The sequence below is a fragment of the Acomys minous genome (assembly GCF_964271855.1).
Source record: "Acomys minous genome assembly, chromosome: 16".
Taxonomy (NCBI): Eukaryota; Metazoa; Chordata; class Mammalia; order Rodentia; family Muridae; genus Acomys; species Acomys minous.
Window position 1 is genome coordinate 35,134,150 of NC_140498.1, and position 15,885 is coordinate 35,150,034.

At 46.6% G+C, this 15,885-nt stretch overlaps 1 protein-coding gene across 1 annotated transcript in view; it reads left to right on the top strand.

Moving 5' to 3' along the window:
- DOCK2 (dedicator of cytokinesis 2) overlaps nt 1–15,885 on the top strand; it is a 406,436-nt gene that overhangs the window by 59,732 nt on the left and 330,819 nt on the right. The window contains exons 10-15 of the mRNA XM_084762887.1: nt 4,345–4,480; nt 5,826–5,901; nt 6,705–6,781; nt 7,317–7,442; nt 8,648–8,772; nt 14,950–15,048. Coding sequence (XP_084619013.1) covers nt 4,345–4,480; nt 5,826–5,901; nt 6,705–6,781; nt 7,317–7,442; nt 8,648–8,772; nt 14,950–15,048 — 639 coding nt within the window. The remainder of the gene's footprint in view (nt 1–4,344; nt 4,481–5,825; nt 5,902–6,704; nt 6,782–7,316; nt 7,443–8,647; nt 8,773–14,949; nt 15,049–15,885) is intronic.

Consider the following 15,885-nt stretch of genomic DNA (forward strand, 5'->3'; position numbering starts at 1 on the left):
AGAACATTGGCTGCCTTAGTCAATTGGACATTCTGAATATAATTAAGCTGTAGGCCTTGAGGACCATTCTTCCAGATACCAGTACTTACCAGCATGCCTTGTATGTAGAAGGCTAAAATCAATTGTTGTTTGTATGTGTTATTTTGGATCATGAACTTGACCCTTTAGCTCTGAGTAGGGGATGCAACGAACACAGTGAGGTCAGGGTTGTAGTTTTCAGCAGGGACCTCTCTCGTGTCCTTTCTTCACTAAGGATACTGGCATTGTCTGCGAGCTCCTTTGGGGAGAAGACTGTGTGGTTTTGTGGTCCATTGCTTGCATTAGAGACGGGAATTATGGAGGAGGAGCAGGGATGGGTTTTTGGCACTGACCAAACTGATGAGTTGGATCCAGAAGTGACCGACATGCTAGATTAACCTACCTTGCTCTACAATAATTTTCCTGTTACAGCCCATTAAGTGCAGTGTCTTATGTTACACTGTGATTAGATTGGGGTATAGTTGATTTATTTTGTTTGTTATTTCCTGAAAAAAAAAAAACAGGCCAGAGGCATGGGATGGGATCATAGGTCCTAATTGCTTAGACAGAGTTTTCTTGGCATATACTAATGTGCTTCAGTCTTGTTTATCTATCTACTAGTTAGAAGGAGGAGCCTATTTATTTGTTTGATAAATAGGAGAGTCCCACAGAGCTTCCTGGTTAAACAAAGAGACAGATGTTTCATGAGAAGGGGGAGGACAGGGAATCAATCAGCGCTTCGTTGTGCAGAGGACCAATCCATGATACGAGCATAAAGGAAAGGGCACGGGAGAATGGGATCCTGGGTCCATGGACTTCACCGTGCCACACCGCTTGGCAGAGCAAGTGACCTTGAGACCTTCAGTGGAGTGGTCGGACAGACGGGTGCTTCCCTATGTTGAGACGATCGACATCTTCATTTGGGAACATGAAAGGTCACGGTGTTCTTGTGTTTTGTGTGGATTCAAGAGCCACACGTAAGCTCTGTGCCTGCTGCTAGGATACAGCGGCGAACAAGCTGACAAGGCCTCTGCTTTCAGGTCCACTAGTGGGGGACGTGAAATAATAATAGATTGCTATAATTAATATAAAATTTATTATTTCTATTGATTTTATTTAAAAACTTACACTTTAGTCTTACAAAATTCTAGTGTGTGTGTGTGTGTGTGTGTGTGTGTGTGTGTGTGTGTGTGAGAGAGAGAGAGATAGGGTTAGGGTTAGGATTAGGGTTAGGTGTGTCTAAGCAGAACAATAAAATTTAAAATAAATATCACCTGTATAACAGCCAGGCACATTAGCATGCCTTTCACTTCCCAGCCCTTTTTCTTGCAGCTTCAGACTGCAGGAAAGCAGATTTTTAAAAAATCAATCAATTAATATAAAATTAATAAATAAATAGTAAGTGCACAGTAACAATGCCAGAAAGCAATCCAAATAGAGGAGGTAATTTGGGGTGACATAGTGTTGTACGACTGCATGCTACTTTCAAATGGGTGTCAAACTGATATGTGCTTAAGATGGACATGAGATGTGACTTGGCAGCTAAGGCACTAGTTGGCCTTCTCCCTGTCTCTCTCCTCTGGACGTTTGCTTCTCTGGTCTCCTCTTTGAGGGCAGGACTGCAGCTCCTTGGGCCCGAGAAGCTGGCATATAGATCTGGCTGATTGCTGCTGTCCCCTCCGTCTGCTTCCCCAGAATTTACCCTCTTTGGCCTGCAGTAGGAACAGACGGATCGGGTCGTGAGGCCTCCTCCACTTCAGCACAGTCTGAAGCTACAGGAAAGAGGGGTGGGACATGGAAGGCATTCTAATGCACAGGGCTATTTGTTATTCTGCTTCCCCCCAAATGTTAGAATTTTGTAAGAGCAAAGCAGAAGGGACTAGGCTTGGGGGCCGTCATAGACTGGAGCCTACATTCTCGGGAAGGATTGCTCATTTACACACCCAGAACTGTACCTGAGCTGTGAGGTGTGTAGTTTGCTGTGCCATATAGAATATTCAGCCTCTCTAGGGCCAGGGGTCCTCCTGAGCAGTTCTTAAAGAACTATATTTTTCTTTGAGGACAAGTGACATCTTTTCTTTGAGTGTTGGAAGAGGGGAAGAGGGTGTATTAGTCTGCTGGAGCTGATGTAACAAATCTTCACAGATTGGCTGACTTAACAGACATTTATTTTCTCAGAGTTCTGGAGATTAGTAATTTGGCAGGACTGTATTGGCAGGGTTGGCTTGTCTGAGGGCATTCTTTGGTTTGTAGACTGCACCTTTTTTTTTTTCCTGTGTCTTGTTCATGGCCGTGTATGTGTACATGCATTCATTTGAAGTATGCTGTGTGCATGTGTGTGAACACATGTGTGTGTATATGCACATGTGTGCATGCATGTGTGTCTATGACTTCTAGTCTTCTCTGCTTGTGAAAACAGATATCATATTGGATCAATCTGCTCTGATTACCTTATTTTAACCACATTATCTCTCCGAAGGCTGATTTCTGAATTCAGCCATATTCTGAGGGCTTCGGCACAGCAATTCTGTATTGGTGGAAACCTTTCCATTGTCAAGACCTCAGTGGATCTGGAATGTCTCCTTATAATACCAGTCTAGATATTTCTTTTTTTAAAAAGATTTATTTATTTATTATGTATACAGTGTTTTGCCTGACTGTTCACCTGCAAGCCAGAAGAGGGCACCAGATCTCACAGATGCTTGTGAAACACCATGTGGTTGCTGGGAATTGAACTCCAGACCTTTGGAAAAGCAGCCAGTGCTCTTAACCTCTGAGCCATCTCTCCAGCCCCCAGTCTAGATATTTTTAAAAACTATATATATAAACATCTTAATGGGAAGGGAGAGTTAAGAATAGAGCTTATTATAAATGCCCAAGGACAGAAGTCTTAATGATTTGATTAGGAGGAATAAGAAGCAGGCATTTGAGGTAGAGGTGAGTTTAGAAAGAGAGACCCAGAGTTTAAAGAGAGTATTTTATATCCCCGAGTAATAAAGCAATCTTCATGGGTAAAAACAGAGAGGATGGTGAGGAGTCAGCTGGTGAGGACAGATGGCTGTGCTGTCTACTAGTCCCTTTCATGTCACCTCAGAAAGATGAGCAGTAATAGGGCAGGAAGCAGGGAGCTATTAAAGTCATTGGGAGGATGAGAAATAAATAAAAAAGATCATCTTCCAAAGATGAGTTCTTAGTGGTTCTGGAGTGGAATGGTTAAATGCAGATCTGCCACAGCATGGCAGGCTGCAGATGCAGCAGGCATTCTCTCTAGCCTTCTCTTTCTCCCTGCCCATCAGGGTGCCCCTAGTGATGGAGGAAACTTTGTTTACTCCACCAGCTGGGGAAAGGAGAGCCCTTCATGACTCAGGGATTTTAGGAACAACTTGGAAGCTATGTGCTCTAATCAACCATCAGGAAGGCACAGAGGACAGTTTTGAGCAGAATTCCCCCTTTTTCAGGAAAACGTTTTCCTTTGTAGGCCTTAAACGTGGCCCACGGATGTTATGGAAGACAACCTCATTCCCTGAAGTCATCTGACTGAGGAGGTTCATGGGAACATGGAGAAAAGTGTTTGCCTAGACAAATGGGCACAAGAAATTTTAACCAGCGCGTGTCCTTGTAGGGGGATTTGGGCCATGTCAGGGCCTTGTTTTATTTCCAGAGACTTTGCCCTCTGTGAAGGAAGACAGTGAGAGGCAGGGCTGGCTGCTCTGCCCGGGCCCTGGCTCTGATGCGATCTGGTAGCTTGTCCCCTGTGTATATGCTCACGTGACAATGAACTCAGATGCCCCGGCAAGGACAGGCCAAGGGTTCCCTGTCAAAGCCAACGTAATAGCATGTCTTGCTGCTTCTGCCCCAGCTCATCCTAGCTGGCAGGAAGCACCATGAAGATGGGGCACCGAAATACACTGCAGTAGGATGCTGAGATGCTCGGGGCGTGCATCTGTGATCCTGCTTCAGTTGTTAATCTCTAGCCCAGAGTCACCAAGGGCCAAGGTCATGATCCCGAGGAGGCTTTTCTGTAAGGGGAAAGTAGGGAGGCAAAAATAGCATCATCTTAACAGTACTTATGAGAACTGTCAGGGATCAGATGAGATGATGCAGGCTGAAAGCTCTATGTCCTGTCACTCAGGACCTCAGGGCTTGCCTTCCTTATCTGACCAAAGGGTGTGGTGACCTCATTTTTAACCTTTCCTAACACCGATGATGACAATAAAATGGTAAACACACTCCTTAGAAATGAATCACGTTGTTCCTATTTACTTGTTTTTTTTTTTAATTAAATACACAACCATAACTGGTTTTTTTTTTTTCCTGCCCTTACAGGATCTTGGAAACAAAGACCTCAACAGGGACAAGATTTACTTGATTTGCCAAATAGTCCGAATTGGGAAGATGGATCTTAAGGATACTAATACCAAGAAGTGCACCCAGGGGCTGAGGAGGCCCTTTGGGGTGGCAGGTGATGACTGATGTTCCGCAGTTATATTTTATTAGAGCACACATTTTATACAGCTGGATTTTAAAGATTATTTCTACACCTCCACCCCTGTAAAAAAATCTGGGCCGAGTTGCTCTTAATAACTACATTTGTGGCGACTAAGTGAAGTCACTGGTGACTTAAGTTCAGATTTATGAGAAGCTCACCGAATAATGTGGTCCTAAGGTCTGGCGCAGAGCACCCAGGCGCGTGCGCAGTGCAGTCTGGGTAGTTGGCGCCCCAGCTCCCTAGCACTTGTGAAAAAGGAAGAACAGTGCAGTCCAGATCTAATTATGGGGAGCAAATCATTTTGAAAAAAAAAATATCCAGAATAGGAAATGCAGTTATACAGAGTGAGTCAGGCCGTCCATCTGAGTTCCAGATGAGAAGGGACATTAAGAGAGTGAGGGCACTTCAGGGTCCTTATGTGACACCAGGAGCCACACAGCTCTACCTTTTCCCAGGTACTAGCTGCGAGCGCGCCTGAAGCTTCATCATTCCTGCCCTACTTTTGTAGTTTATGTGCTATTTGGCTATTAGTGGAAGGAACTATTATTTACCTAATATATTTTCCTTTTTAATTAACCCACTTTATTTCCACTAAAGCATATTTTTCTCAAAAGACAATTTAAAAACCCGTGACATGCCAATTGGATATACCAGTCTTTTTCTTATCATTAAAATATAACTTCTTTGGGGCGCTGGAGGGATGGCTCAGTGGTTAAGAGCGCTGGATGCTCTTCTAGAGGACCCGACTTCGGTTCCCAGCATCAACATCCAGCAGTTCACAACCACCTATGACTCCAGCTCCAGGGCACCAGATGCCTTCAGACCTCTGGCGCCCACTCCTACCCGTGTATGTACATACGATCTTTTGAAAATTGTAAAATACAGGTTTGAGATCACAGGCCCTTTCCAAGCCCCTTATCTTATCCACTCATCCCTTTTGGGAGACCTTTCCTTCTGCCATCACAAGTCTCCTGGCCTTCCAGACATCCCTGGTACACCTGCATCTCAGCTACAAAGTCAGGTGGCAAGGCTCAAGGATTCAACAGTTCTGCGCATCTGCCGTGGGCATGATCATGGAACGAGGATATTTCCCTCGATGCTTGGATCTTACGGGGTTTTGTGTGTACTGAAGAGATTCAACATACACACCCAGCAAGAGCCTTACTGCTCAACTCTGTTGTCACTCCTCTACCCATTTCTCCTACACCCTGGGGCCCTCCCTCTGATTTTTTTTTCCTTCCCTCCTGTCTTATAATCTGCCCTTCTCCTCATCCCTGCCTGGCTTAACTATATTTTCTTACTTTCTCCATCTTTCTAGTTATGGACATCACTGACATCATCAAGGGCAAAGCAGAGACGGATGAGGAAAAGCAGCACTTTATCCCCTTTCACCCGTAAGTCATTCCTTCCTATGCTTCTCCAAGCTTCCCACCCGTCTCTCTGCAGCCTTGCGTCAACTGGTTCCTGACCTCAGTCAGGGGGTAGATGGGCCTCCCAAGAGAGCACCCTGACATGTTACCGATCCAGAGACTTTTACTGCAGCCCTGTGGAAGAACACCAGGCATGGGGGTGAAGTGGTGGACAAGGTCAACGTGACCCTGCTTATGCTTTAGATGGGCAATTAAGCAGATAATCAACCTAAGCTTAAGGCATTAATTACACGTGCAGCAGGGGCCACAGAGCTGTGAAGGAGCAGCCTGTTGGGAGCCTCTTCATGAAAGATGTGTGTGTGTGTGTGTGTGTGTGTGTGTGTGTGTGTGTGTGTGTGTGTGTGAGACATCAGAATCAGGGACAACAAAGAAAGTAATTGTCTTTTTTTGCTTGAAAATGACTTCCCATTGAGAGCAATAGCAAGATCCAGCACTCTAAAGATCTCCAGGGACTGGCACCAGCGACTCTGGTCTAAATGAGGGCTTAGGTCTTATAGAAGCAACTGAGGTCCTTGTACCTTCAAGAGAGGTTGCTCACATCAAAGGCTTGGGGATCTTTTCTATCTTGTGAATACCTACGGCTTGTGGCATCCATGGGTTGCCTCAAACTCCAGCCAGAGCCTTGCTGTTGGTGAAGAGGGCAACTGTGTCCTCTTGAGCTTTGCACCTAAATGTTTCTGGGGGAGCCCCCTGTGGCAATGTGGGATGCCATATGGAGACCCTGTTGGGCAGCACATGAACGTTTGTGCTCTCTTTTTCCTTCCTAGGGTCTCAGCTGAGAACGATTTTCTTCACAGCCTTCTGGGCAAAGTCATTGCTTCCAAAGGAGACAGTGGAGGGCAAGGTATGGAGTCGCTGTCACACAGAGCACAAGTACGAGGAACTTGTGCTGCAGCCCAGGAACCTCTGATACATCAGTAACTGGAGCCAAGTCCTGGAGCTAGAAAGTACAGGGGGAATCCTGAGAGTGCGAGGTCTACAGCAGCGTATGTAGAAGCCTAGGACAGGCATCTCCTTCACAGCTTACGAGGAGAAGAGCAGCTATCTCCTGTATGACAGACACTTTGGGTTACACACGATTTCATTTTTACCCAAGTCCTGTGAGGCAGACGCCTCGAATCCTCTCTGCTTTAGAAGATCTGGGCTCAGAGATGAGGATAGTTGTCAGAGGCTGACACAGCTATAACTATGTGTTGCCCAGAGTCCCTGAAGTGGGTTGTTGCATCTATGAATTTATCTGTTATTTTACTAGTCTCTCTTACAGGAGGAGGATGGGAAGGAAGGAGGGAGGAGAGGGAGGGAAGGAGGGAGGAAGGGAGGAAGGGAGGAAGGGAGAGAGATACAGAAGTACAGTGTTCATGGTAAGTGCTCCCTTCCAGGCCTTTGGGTGACCATGAAGATGCTGGTGGGTGACGTCACTCAGATCCGCAAAGACTATCCACACTTAGTGGACAGGACCACTGTGGTGGCCCGGAAGCTGGGCTTCCCAGAGATCATCATGCCAGGTGGGACACAACTTCAGTGACCTTCCTCAGGGGTACAGTTGATCAAGGGTGAGGAGCCCAGCTTGTATAATTCATTATTTTCCTAAGAGTCGACCCAATTTACTTTATTTCTCTACCTGAACAAAGCACTGCAGACAAGTTTTTCATATACAGAAACCTCTATGTATTCTCAAAGTAAGCACAAACCTGGAAATTCATAGACACACACTCCCTTCCTCCAAATTATACTTTACAGACACAAGCTGTCTTTCATAAGGTTTTCAGGGGGCTCTGAAACTTGCTTCGTCACTCAGTAGCTCAGAATGGATGACATCCTTATTTTACTGTGCATAAAGCAATCACATTCATGTAGGGTTGGGTATTGTCGCTCTCTTGAGTTTTTAAGAGTGTACATTGTATGCTCTGAAGGACCAATGCTTACAGTAACATGTCCAATGCTTACCGTAACATGTCCAAATGGCATAGAAGGTATCCAGTGGCTAGGAGTCCCCTCAAGTCTTCCCATGAAGCTCTAACTGCCACTATTAACACATTCACGACATGCGTGGAGGCTTTTCAAAAGGGAGATCATGCAATGACCCTGTTTTGAAATATCCCTCTGGACTTCAGCCTGAGTCTTGGGCTTCAGCTCAATTCACTCCCTCTGACTCATCCTTTTCTTCCCTGTAGTTGAAATGGGGGTTCAGGGTGGGGGGGGCCTGTGCTGTGATTTAATTATACCTGCTTTACTGAGATCTCAATTCCCACCTTGCACTTTCCTTTCTGGAAACCCTGTGCTCCTTTCCCTTCACGCATAGGTTCAACAACACATGGGGAATCCATCCACCCTACTTATGCCCTGTGGTTGAGGGCCAAGATCATTTCACTTGGTGCTTTCCTTCAGCTTCCCAGAAGGTGTCGCTAGAGGATGGAAATTCAGTGATTTTAACAGAGAAAACATGGCCAATTTTGACCACTCTCTCTCTTTCTGCTGCTGGTTTTTCTAGTGTCCCCTGCTACTTATGTCTCCAGCCCTCCTGGCAGGTTTTAAAAACAAAACAGAACAGAACAGAACAAACAAACCAACAAACAAAAACACCCCACCCTTTCTAAGCTGCTTGGATTCTCGTTTTATTAATGGTCCTTCCATCTTCTCCTCTTCCTCCCCTCCACCTCTGTAGTTAACCAGTGTCTGACTTTAACTCTGGTCCTCTCTTCATCCTCAGGAGATGTCAGGAACGACATCTACATCACTCTCTTACAAGGTGACTTTGACAAGTACAACAAGACCACGCAGCGGAACGTGGAAGTGATTATGTGTGTGTGCACAGAGGATGGCAAAGTGCTACCTGTAAGGGGCTCCAGTGCTCTGAGTGACAGGACCCGGGTGTGGAGGGGGGAGGCTCCTGATGGGACTGATGATCATAAATATCTGCTCTCTAAAGGATCAGAGCTGTGGGGGAAGACGTTGAGACACATGATCAACACTGTAGCTTGCTTAGCACTAGGGTCTAATCAGACCGCGTGTCAGTTGAGTCTTGTTACCTAAGCAATTCTTCAATGTATACCTGCCCAATCCTTGTGCATGCGTGTGTGTGTGTGTGTGTGTGTGTGTGTGTGTGTGTGCGTGCGTGCACGCTTGTTTATAGGTTATCTTTTTGCAGTTACAATGTTTTCGCTGAAACTGAAGCTAGTTTAATTCAAGCAAAATCCATGGTAGAGATCAATACAGAGCCCTGGGCTGGTGTGGAGGCTCAGGGTGTCTTCAAAGCAGACATTCTCAGCACTTAATCCAACTCCCCAGCGCTCAGCCAGAAATCTGGGTGGAAAGTCTTATTCGCAAATTGGTCTCCAGAGGGTTAGCAGCACGCATCCAAGAAGCAAAGCACATGGTTATATTTACACAGCATATGTCCCGTACCGTCTCTGTCATGTGTGTTTATATCTATTTGCTTACGTCTCCTTTAAGGTTGACAGCAGTTGTGTCCAGTGTGTGGGAAGGTTTTGCTTCTGAATTCTTCCTCTCTGAAGATAAAAATGAGAGCAGCTCTCCGCAGAAGTTATTGTGTGGGCAAACATCCCTCCTAGGCCACCTATAGGGAATCAGATAGCAAAATAAGGGGGTGTGTGTAGATGGATGAGCCAGCAGTCCTAGCCCCAGGGCCTGGAGCTCAGGCCTGATAATGTCACCTTCTGCCTAACCCTGACGAGCACCCTGAGGGTAAGGGTCCCTATGTCAGACTGGGTAGCCCGCAGCGTGTTCATTATCACCTCCAGTTTACAAAGAGAGGACAGAAACTCCTGCAGAGCAAACCAAGCCTTAGGTCCTGGGGTTCACAGTGGCTGAGATGGGGGTTGACCCAGGCTCCTCAGCACTGCCTCTGTACAGTAAAAAGATTCTTCAGCTTATTTTCAGCTTCCTTCACATTGAGGCTGCTAGCTGCTTCAGCAAAACTCGGGGAAGACTCAGTACCCATTTTAAATGTAAAGAAGGATTTTCAACTGTCTTTTTGTTCTTAAAACCACCACAGTTAATTGTTATCTGTTGAGGGAAAAACCCCTAGCATCTGCCTCATTCCTCTTTTGTTGGGTACTAACACGTTTCTGAAAAATGAAACAAGTGAGACACACTCGTCTCAAAAGAACACTCGGGAAGATGGAAGGTTTTGTTTTGTTTTTTGTTTTTGTTTTTGTTTTGTTTTGTTTTAATCTGAAAGGAAACCGTGTGGCCCCTTGCTTTGAAGCCATTTTTGTCCAGTTACCTGTCCAGAGGTCTTTTAAACCTCAGCCTCATTGCCAAGATATTGGTATCATTTGCCTTCCGTTTTGGCAAAGGACAAATTAGAAGGGACAGTCAGCAGGCAAACCGGCATCTTGCCTTTTGTCTTATGCATACCTCTGTCTGCCTTTGCCACTCTTTAAAGCCAGATGTGGGGTGACCGACACACGAACTGCAGACAAGAGTGTGGGCATCTGGGAAGCTAAGGAGGAAGGGTAAGCATGTGGCGTGCTGAGAGCCTGCAGTTTTATTAGTGAGTGAAGTTATGGGGGAGTTCGGTTGACTGACTATTGAAAATACCGAGGAAGCCTGTGGGAGGCTTTTCTTTCCCTGTTTATAGAAATGAATATCACTGCCTAATTATGTATCATGCAGCACATTCAAATGCCCCTGAGCTGTATAGTGGGTCCCTGTGAGAATAGTTACCTCTGAAAGATGTTAATTTCTCTCCCGGCATCTTCAGCAGAACAGACTCAGTGGACAGTGTGTCAGGCTTACTACAGCCCCATTTGGGGTCTCAAGGTCCTTGCTTAGGCGGGGGTTATAGCAGAAATGCTAACGAGATGGTGGGTCAGGGATACAGGGTTCAAGTGCCCAGTATAGTAGTATTCTTCCTATTTTCCCTGTGATCTTAGATAGGGCCTTTTCATCTTAAAGATAGGCAATACAGCCTCTTCTTGTGGTGGTGGGGGGGGGGGTCATAAACTGTGCGCACTCAGTACCAGCTAGCAGGAGAGCAGAACGCAGTGATGGCTGACCATGGATAAATGAAACTAAAGAAAGGAACTGAGGGAAACTGGCAACCCGTCTGGAACTAGTTTCCAGAGGTGCTGCCAGGCCAAGCAGATAGAGGTGAGGGGCAGGGTGACAACACGATTAAGACCACAACTTGTGGGACCAGGCAGCCAGGCTCAAAGGCCAGCGCATCCTGCATTAGCACAGGGACCATTGGACTGTTTCTGTGATCACTCTGCACCCAAGACTCTAGAGCCAGCTCCAAATGGGGCCAGCGGTGGCACCTTACCCCTGTGAGCATCAGATGAGGCAGTCTACATAATAGGTGTCCATTACTTTGGTCTTTATCATTAGAAAGGCAAAGGGAGCGCCGGCCCTGATCCCACCTGCGGGTGTTAATTGGCATTTCCCCAGGGTGTGGCCTCGTCAGTGTAGAGCACATTCTCTCTCAAAGTCATTGACACCTGTGGTATGGTATGGTGTGGTATGGTATGGTATCGTGTGGTATGGAATGGTCAGGCCTGCGTGCGTGGTACCTAGGAAGTGGTCTGAGCATGTGTTAGGACCCTGGGTTCTCCCGATGAGACATCACTTTTCAAGATCAAGTCTCCATCAAAGCTTCCTGATACCCATAAGTTGTTGACACTAGCTGGACACACGTAGCATTAGTTGAGGGCCATGAGACTAGACAATGTAAAGAGTATAAACCTCGCTGAGACACATGCACTATGTATTATCCCTAAAAACGGACTTGGTCCCTGGTCATAGTATTTTTTTTTATTTAAAAACATAAAAATGTATTCATTGATATATCCTCATACATGAATACAATGTGGTTTGATTAAATCTAGCGTAGCACCTCCCATGAGTTCCTCCTACATTATATCAGCCTCCAAACTTCATGTACTCCTAACGTTCTTAACCACAGAGTCCATCTGATGCTGCTGGTGTGTGCGCAGGTGCAGGACCATCCCTTGGAGCATAGAAACCTACCTGGTTGAAGTCCTTTAGCAAGACTGTGGGCTTTGTGAGTCCTCCCTAGGGTGTTTCCTTGACACTTTCAATATTTATTTTGGTCTCTGAGGTATGGAGGGTGAGATGAAGACAGTTTTCACCATTCTCAGAATAGCAGGGAGACCTTTTTCTCTCGCATTAGGACATAAAGATTCGTGATCAAGATAGTCTTGTGATATTCAGTTGTCTTCTATGAGGCAGTTTCTATTTCAATATATATATATATATATATATATATATATATAATTTTATAGGTTATGTGAGAGTCACTGAGGCTATAGAAACTGTGAGCTCATAAATGTCATCAGTATAAATCTTTGTAGGCTGGAAGGTGAAGGCATGCCAGATGTTAAAAAGGGGGCATTGCACAAGGAGCTGATGGGCCTGGGGTGTTGCTCCAGCTTTGCTACTCAGAGCCTCAGTTTACCCAGCCGTGGAACGACCATAACAGAAGAGGTCATCGGAGGTGGTTATGACATTTGAATTGAGTTGGGTGGCATGATGCTAGACACAAAGTCCTCTCTAAAAGGTCTAAAAGGTGGAAGCCTTTAGGAAGCATGTTTCAGTTTATTGCTTCTGGAGGCTCTGCAAGGCTTCTGCCTGTAGTAAACAGTGCCTTCCTTCATTTCCAGCTCATGGCTAGCTGGTCTTTAGAAAGGGTATTTGGAGAGCGCTCTATGTCCTGGATTTTTTTCAATGGATTTTGTCAGAGGAACCAGCATTCAACTCAGAAGCTGTCTTAGTTGCTGTTGGGAAGAGACACCATGACGAAGGGAACTTAGAGAAGAAAGCATTAAGTTGTGGGCTTGCTTATGTTTCTAGAGGGTTAGGGTCCTTGATATCATGGTGGGAGCACGGCAGCAGACTGGCAAGCTAAGAGCCTACATCTGATCCACAAGCAGGAAGCAGAGAGAGAGAGAGAGAGAGAGAGAGAGAGAGAGAGAGAGAGAGAGAGAGAGAAAGGGGAAGAGAGGGAAAGGGAGAGGGGGAGGGAGGGAGGGAGGGAGGGAGAGACAGAGAGAGACAGAGAGAGAGAGGAGAGAGAGAGAGAGAGAGAGAGAGAGAGAGGAAAAGGGGAGGAGAGGGAAAGGGAGAGGGGGAGGGAGGGAGGGAGGGAGGGAGAGACAGAGAGAGACAGAGAGAGAGAGAGAGGGAGAGAGAGAGAGAGAGAGAGAGAGAGAGAGAGAGAGAGAGAGAGAGAGAGAAAGAGAGAGAGACTGGCCTGGTATGGGCTTTGAAAACCTCAGTGACCACCCCCAGTGACACACCTCCTACAACAAGGCCACACCTAATTCTTCTCAAACAGTTCCACCAAGCTCAGCCTTAGCATTCTGGGGTCCATTCTTATTTAAACCCCTGCAGATGCTGAGCTCAATTCTTGCCAGTGCCTTGACACACAGAGGAGCTATTCCGTGTCAGTGGGAGGTCTTCTTTCCCACAGTGTAGCTCTGTCCCCAGGGGTCACACAGAGCACCAACCTGTGGCCAGCTTTGGTGACTCAGTCTGGCCACGGCCATGGGTCCATTGGGGCATCCCATGGAATCTGGTGAGAGGCCTACCCTCACTCATGAGAAAATTCCCCAGGGGGGCACTCAACTGACAGTCTGGAGATTTGAGGTGGAAAAGTATGGCATGAAAACCATATTTGGGCCCTTTCTGGGTAACCATGGCTTGGATATTGTGCTGAGGCCCAAACTGATTTAAAGAAAGGACGGAGAAGAGTGGGGGTAAGGGGGGGGGGGTAAGGAAACAATGAGAGTTCGGAGCTGGTCACTTAGCTCCTTTCTGAAGCACTGAGGGTGACTGTGTGTGTGTGTGTGTGTCTGTGTGTGTGTGTGTGTGTGTGTGTTTGTGTCTGTGTGTGTGTCTACATGTGTATGTCTGTGTGTGTGTACTCAAAAATCCTCTACGGACATGCATGTTCTGTGTTCCCTTTGCTCAGAATGCTCCGCCCATATTTCCACTCAAAGCCAGCGTAGAATCACCAAGATGCCTGGCTGTCTTCACCTTCAAGGATGCTTTCTCGAGTCCCCAGCTGCACTTACATGTCCCTCCTTTGCACGCAGCAATCTGTCTGTCTCCCTATCTGTCTGTCCATCCGTCTGCCATCAAATCCCATTGTCAAAATGACCGGTGAACTCTCCTGAGCGTTTTCTTCCACAAAGTACAAATTATGTCCATTCCTCTAGAGCATTGGTTCTCTACCTTCCTAATGACGCGACCATCTGATATGGTTCCTCATAGTGTGGTGACCCACCCGCGGCCATAAACTTATTTTGTTGCTGTTTTATAACTATACTTTGCTACTGTTATGAATTATAATGTAAATATCTGGCATGCAGGGTATCTGACATTCAACCCCTATGAAAAAGGGTTGTTTGACACCCCTCCCAAAGGGGTCGCGACCCACAGGTTAAGAACCACTGCTCTAGAGTCTAGCCTAGGTGTGGCCCCAGAGAGTGCTCCTGGTGTCCTTCGCTGACTCATTCCTCCCTCAGCCTCTCCTCTACACTTGTCCTCACAGCAGGCACTTGTGTCTCTCTGAAGCTGCTGCCATCTCCCACTGCCCAGCAAGCACCTACCCACTGCAGTGTGTTAGCTTTAGGACTCCATCAGAGAGGGGTTGCCACTTGTAAATGTTAAATGGAAGTTCAGTTCTGGGCAACAAATAGGATTAGCAAGACTGGCAGCATGCAGTAACTCCAAGGCTGGTTACCATTTACGATAAGGCAGCCGCGTCAGTGCCTGGCGGGCTCCAGTGCATTTCAGAAGAGACATAATAGAATGTCGGTAGTTAAGCAGCTGTCACTTGTAGGTTGGGGATGACAGTGTAGAAATCTGTGATGTAGAAGGGCTGTCAGAATAGGAGCCTGGCAGAACGGTTAGGGAAGGCGAGGCTGTTCTTTGACCCCAACATTAGCCTTGACCTTGGGGCCAAAACTGCCTGACCTCAGATAATGGCAGTGTTATAGCATTTTCTCTCCATCTTATCTTGGTCAGAATGCAATTTGTGTGGGAGCCGGGGACAAGCCCATGAACGAATATCACTCAGTTGTGTACTATCAAGTCAAACAGCCGCGTTGGATGGAAACAGTCAAGGTAATAATGACATCAACAGTCACAATGGTAGCGAACGCTTTGCGGTAAGTTGGGTGTTCTATCTAAACGATCCACTCATTGCTTACAGGTCCACTGTGAGAGTGTATTCTATTTCCCTCATTCTATAGATGAGGACATTGGCACAGAACAAGTCAGCAGCTTGCCCACAAACCCACTGCTACTGTGTGCTGGGGCTGGGGCTGCAACCTGGGTTCTGCTCAGGGTCTGCGCTCTGCTCTGCCAGCAGACAGATGAGGGTGGGCTGGGCGATTAGCATTCTGCATGCTGCTTAGAAGTTAAGCTTTACAAATAGAGCAACATCCTCAGAGGCCCAGGGTTCATATTCCAGCTCTACCATCCCTTCACCAGATGTTTGATCTCGGGCAAATCATTCCATCACTCCGCGCACTGCTTCCTCCTTTGTAAAATGAGGGTAGTGAAACTGGGAAGGAGACGTTATTTCATACAGAAGCCTTCATAAAAAGACTGTGCACTCAGTCAATACACTTCCTTCCTGGCTGCCTTAGATGGTGAGAGGCTGGTGTGTGCAATCCAAACTGGACATGACATGTCTTCAAGTGTCCAACACTTCCCCTTCTACCTGACAGTTTAACCCTTCCGGGCACCTTCGTCCCTGCTCCATCATTCCGGTTGGCTCTCTGTTGCTGTGAGAAACACCAAGACCAAAGGCAACTAGAGGAGGAAAGGCTTTATTTCATCCACACTTCCACATCACAAGCGCTATGAGTGTTGAAAGCAGAGTCAGGAAATCAAGCAGGAATCTGGAAGCAGGAATTATGGAAGAATGCTCCTCACTGGCTGATGTTTAGCTAGCTT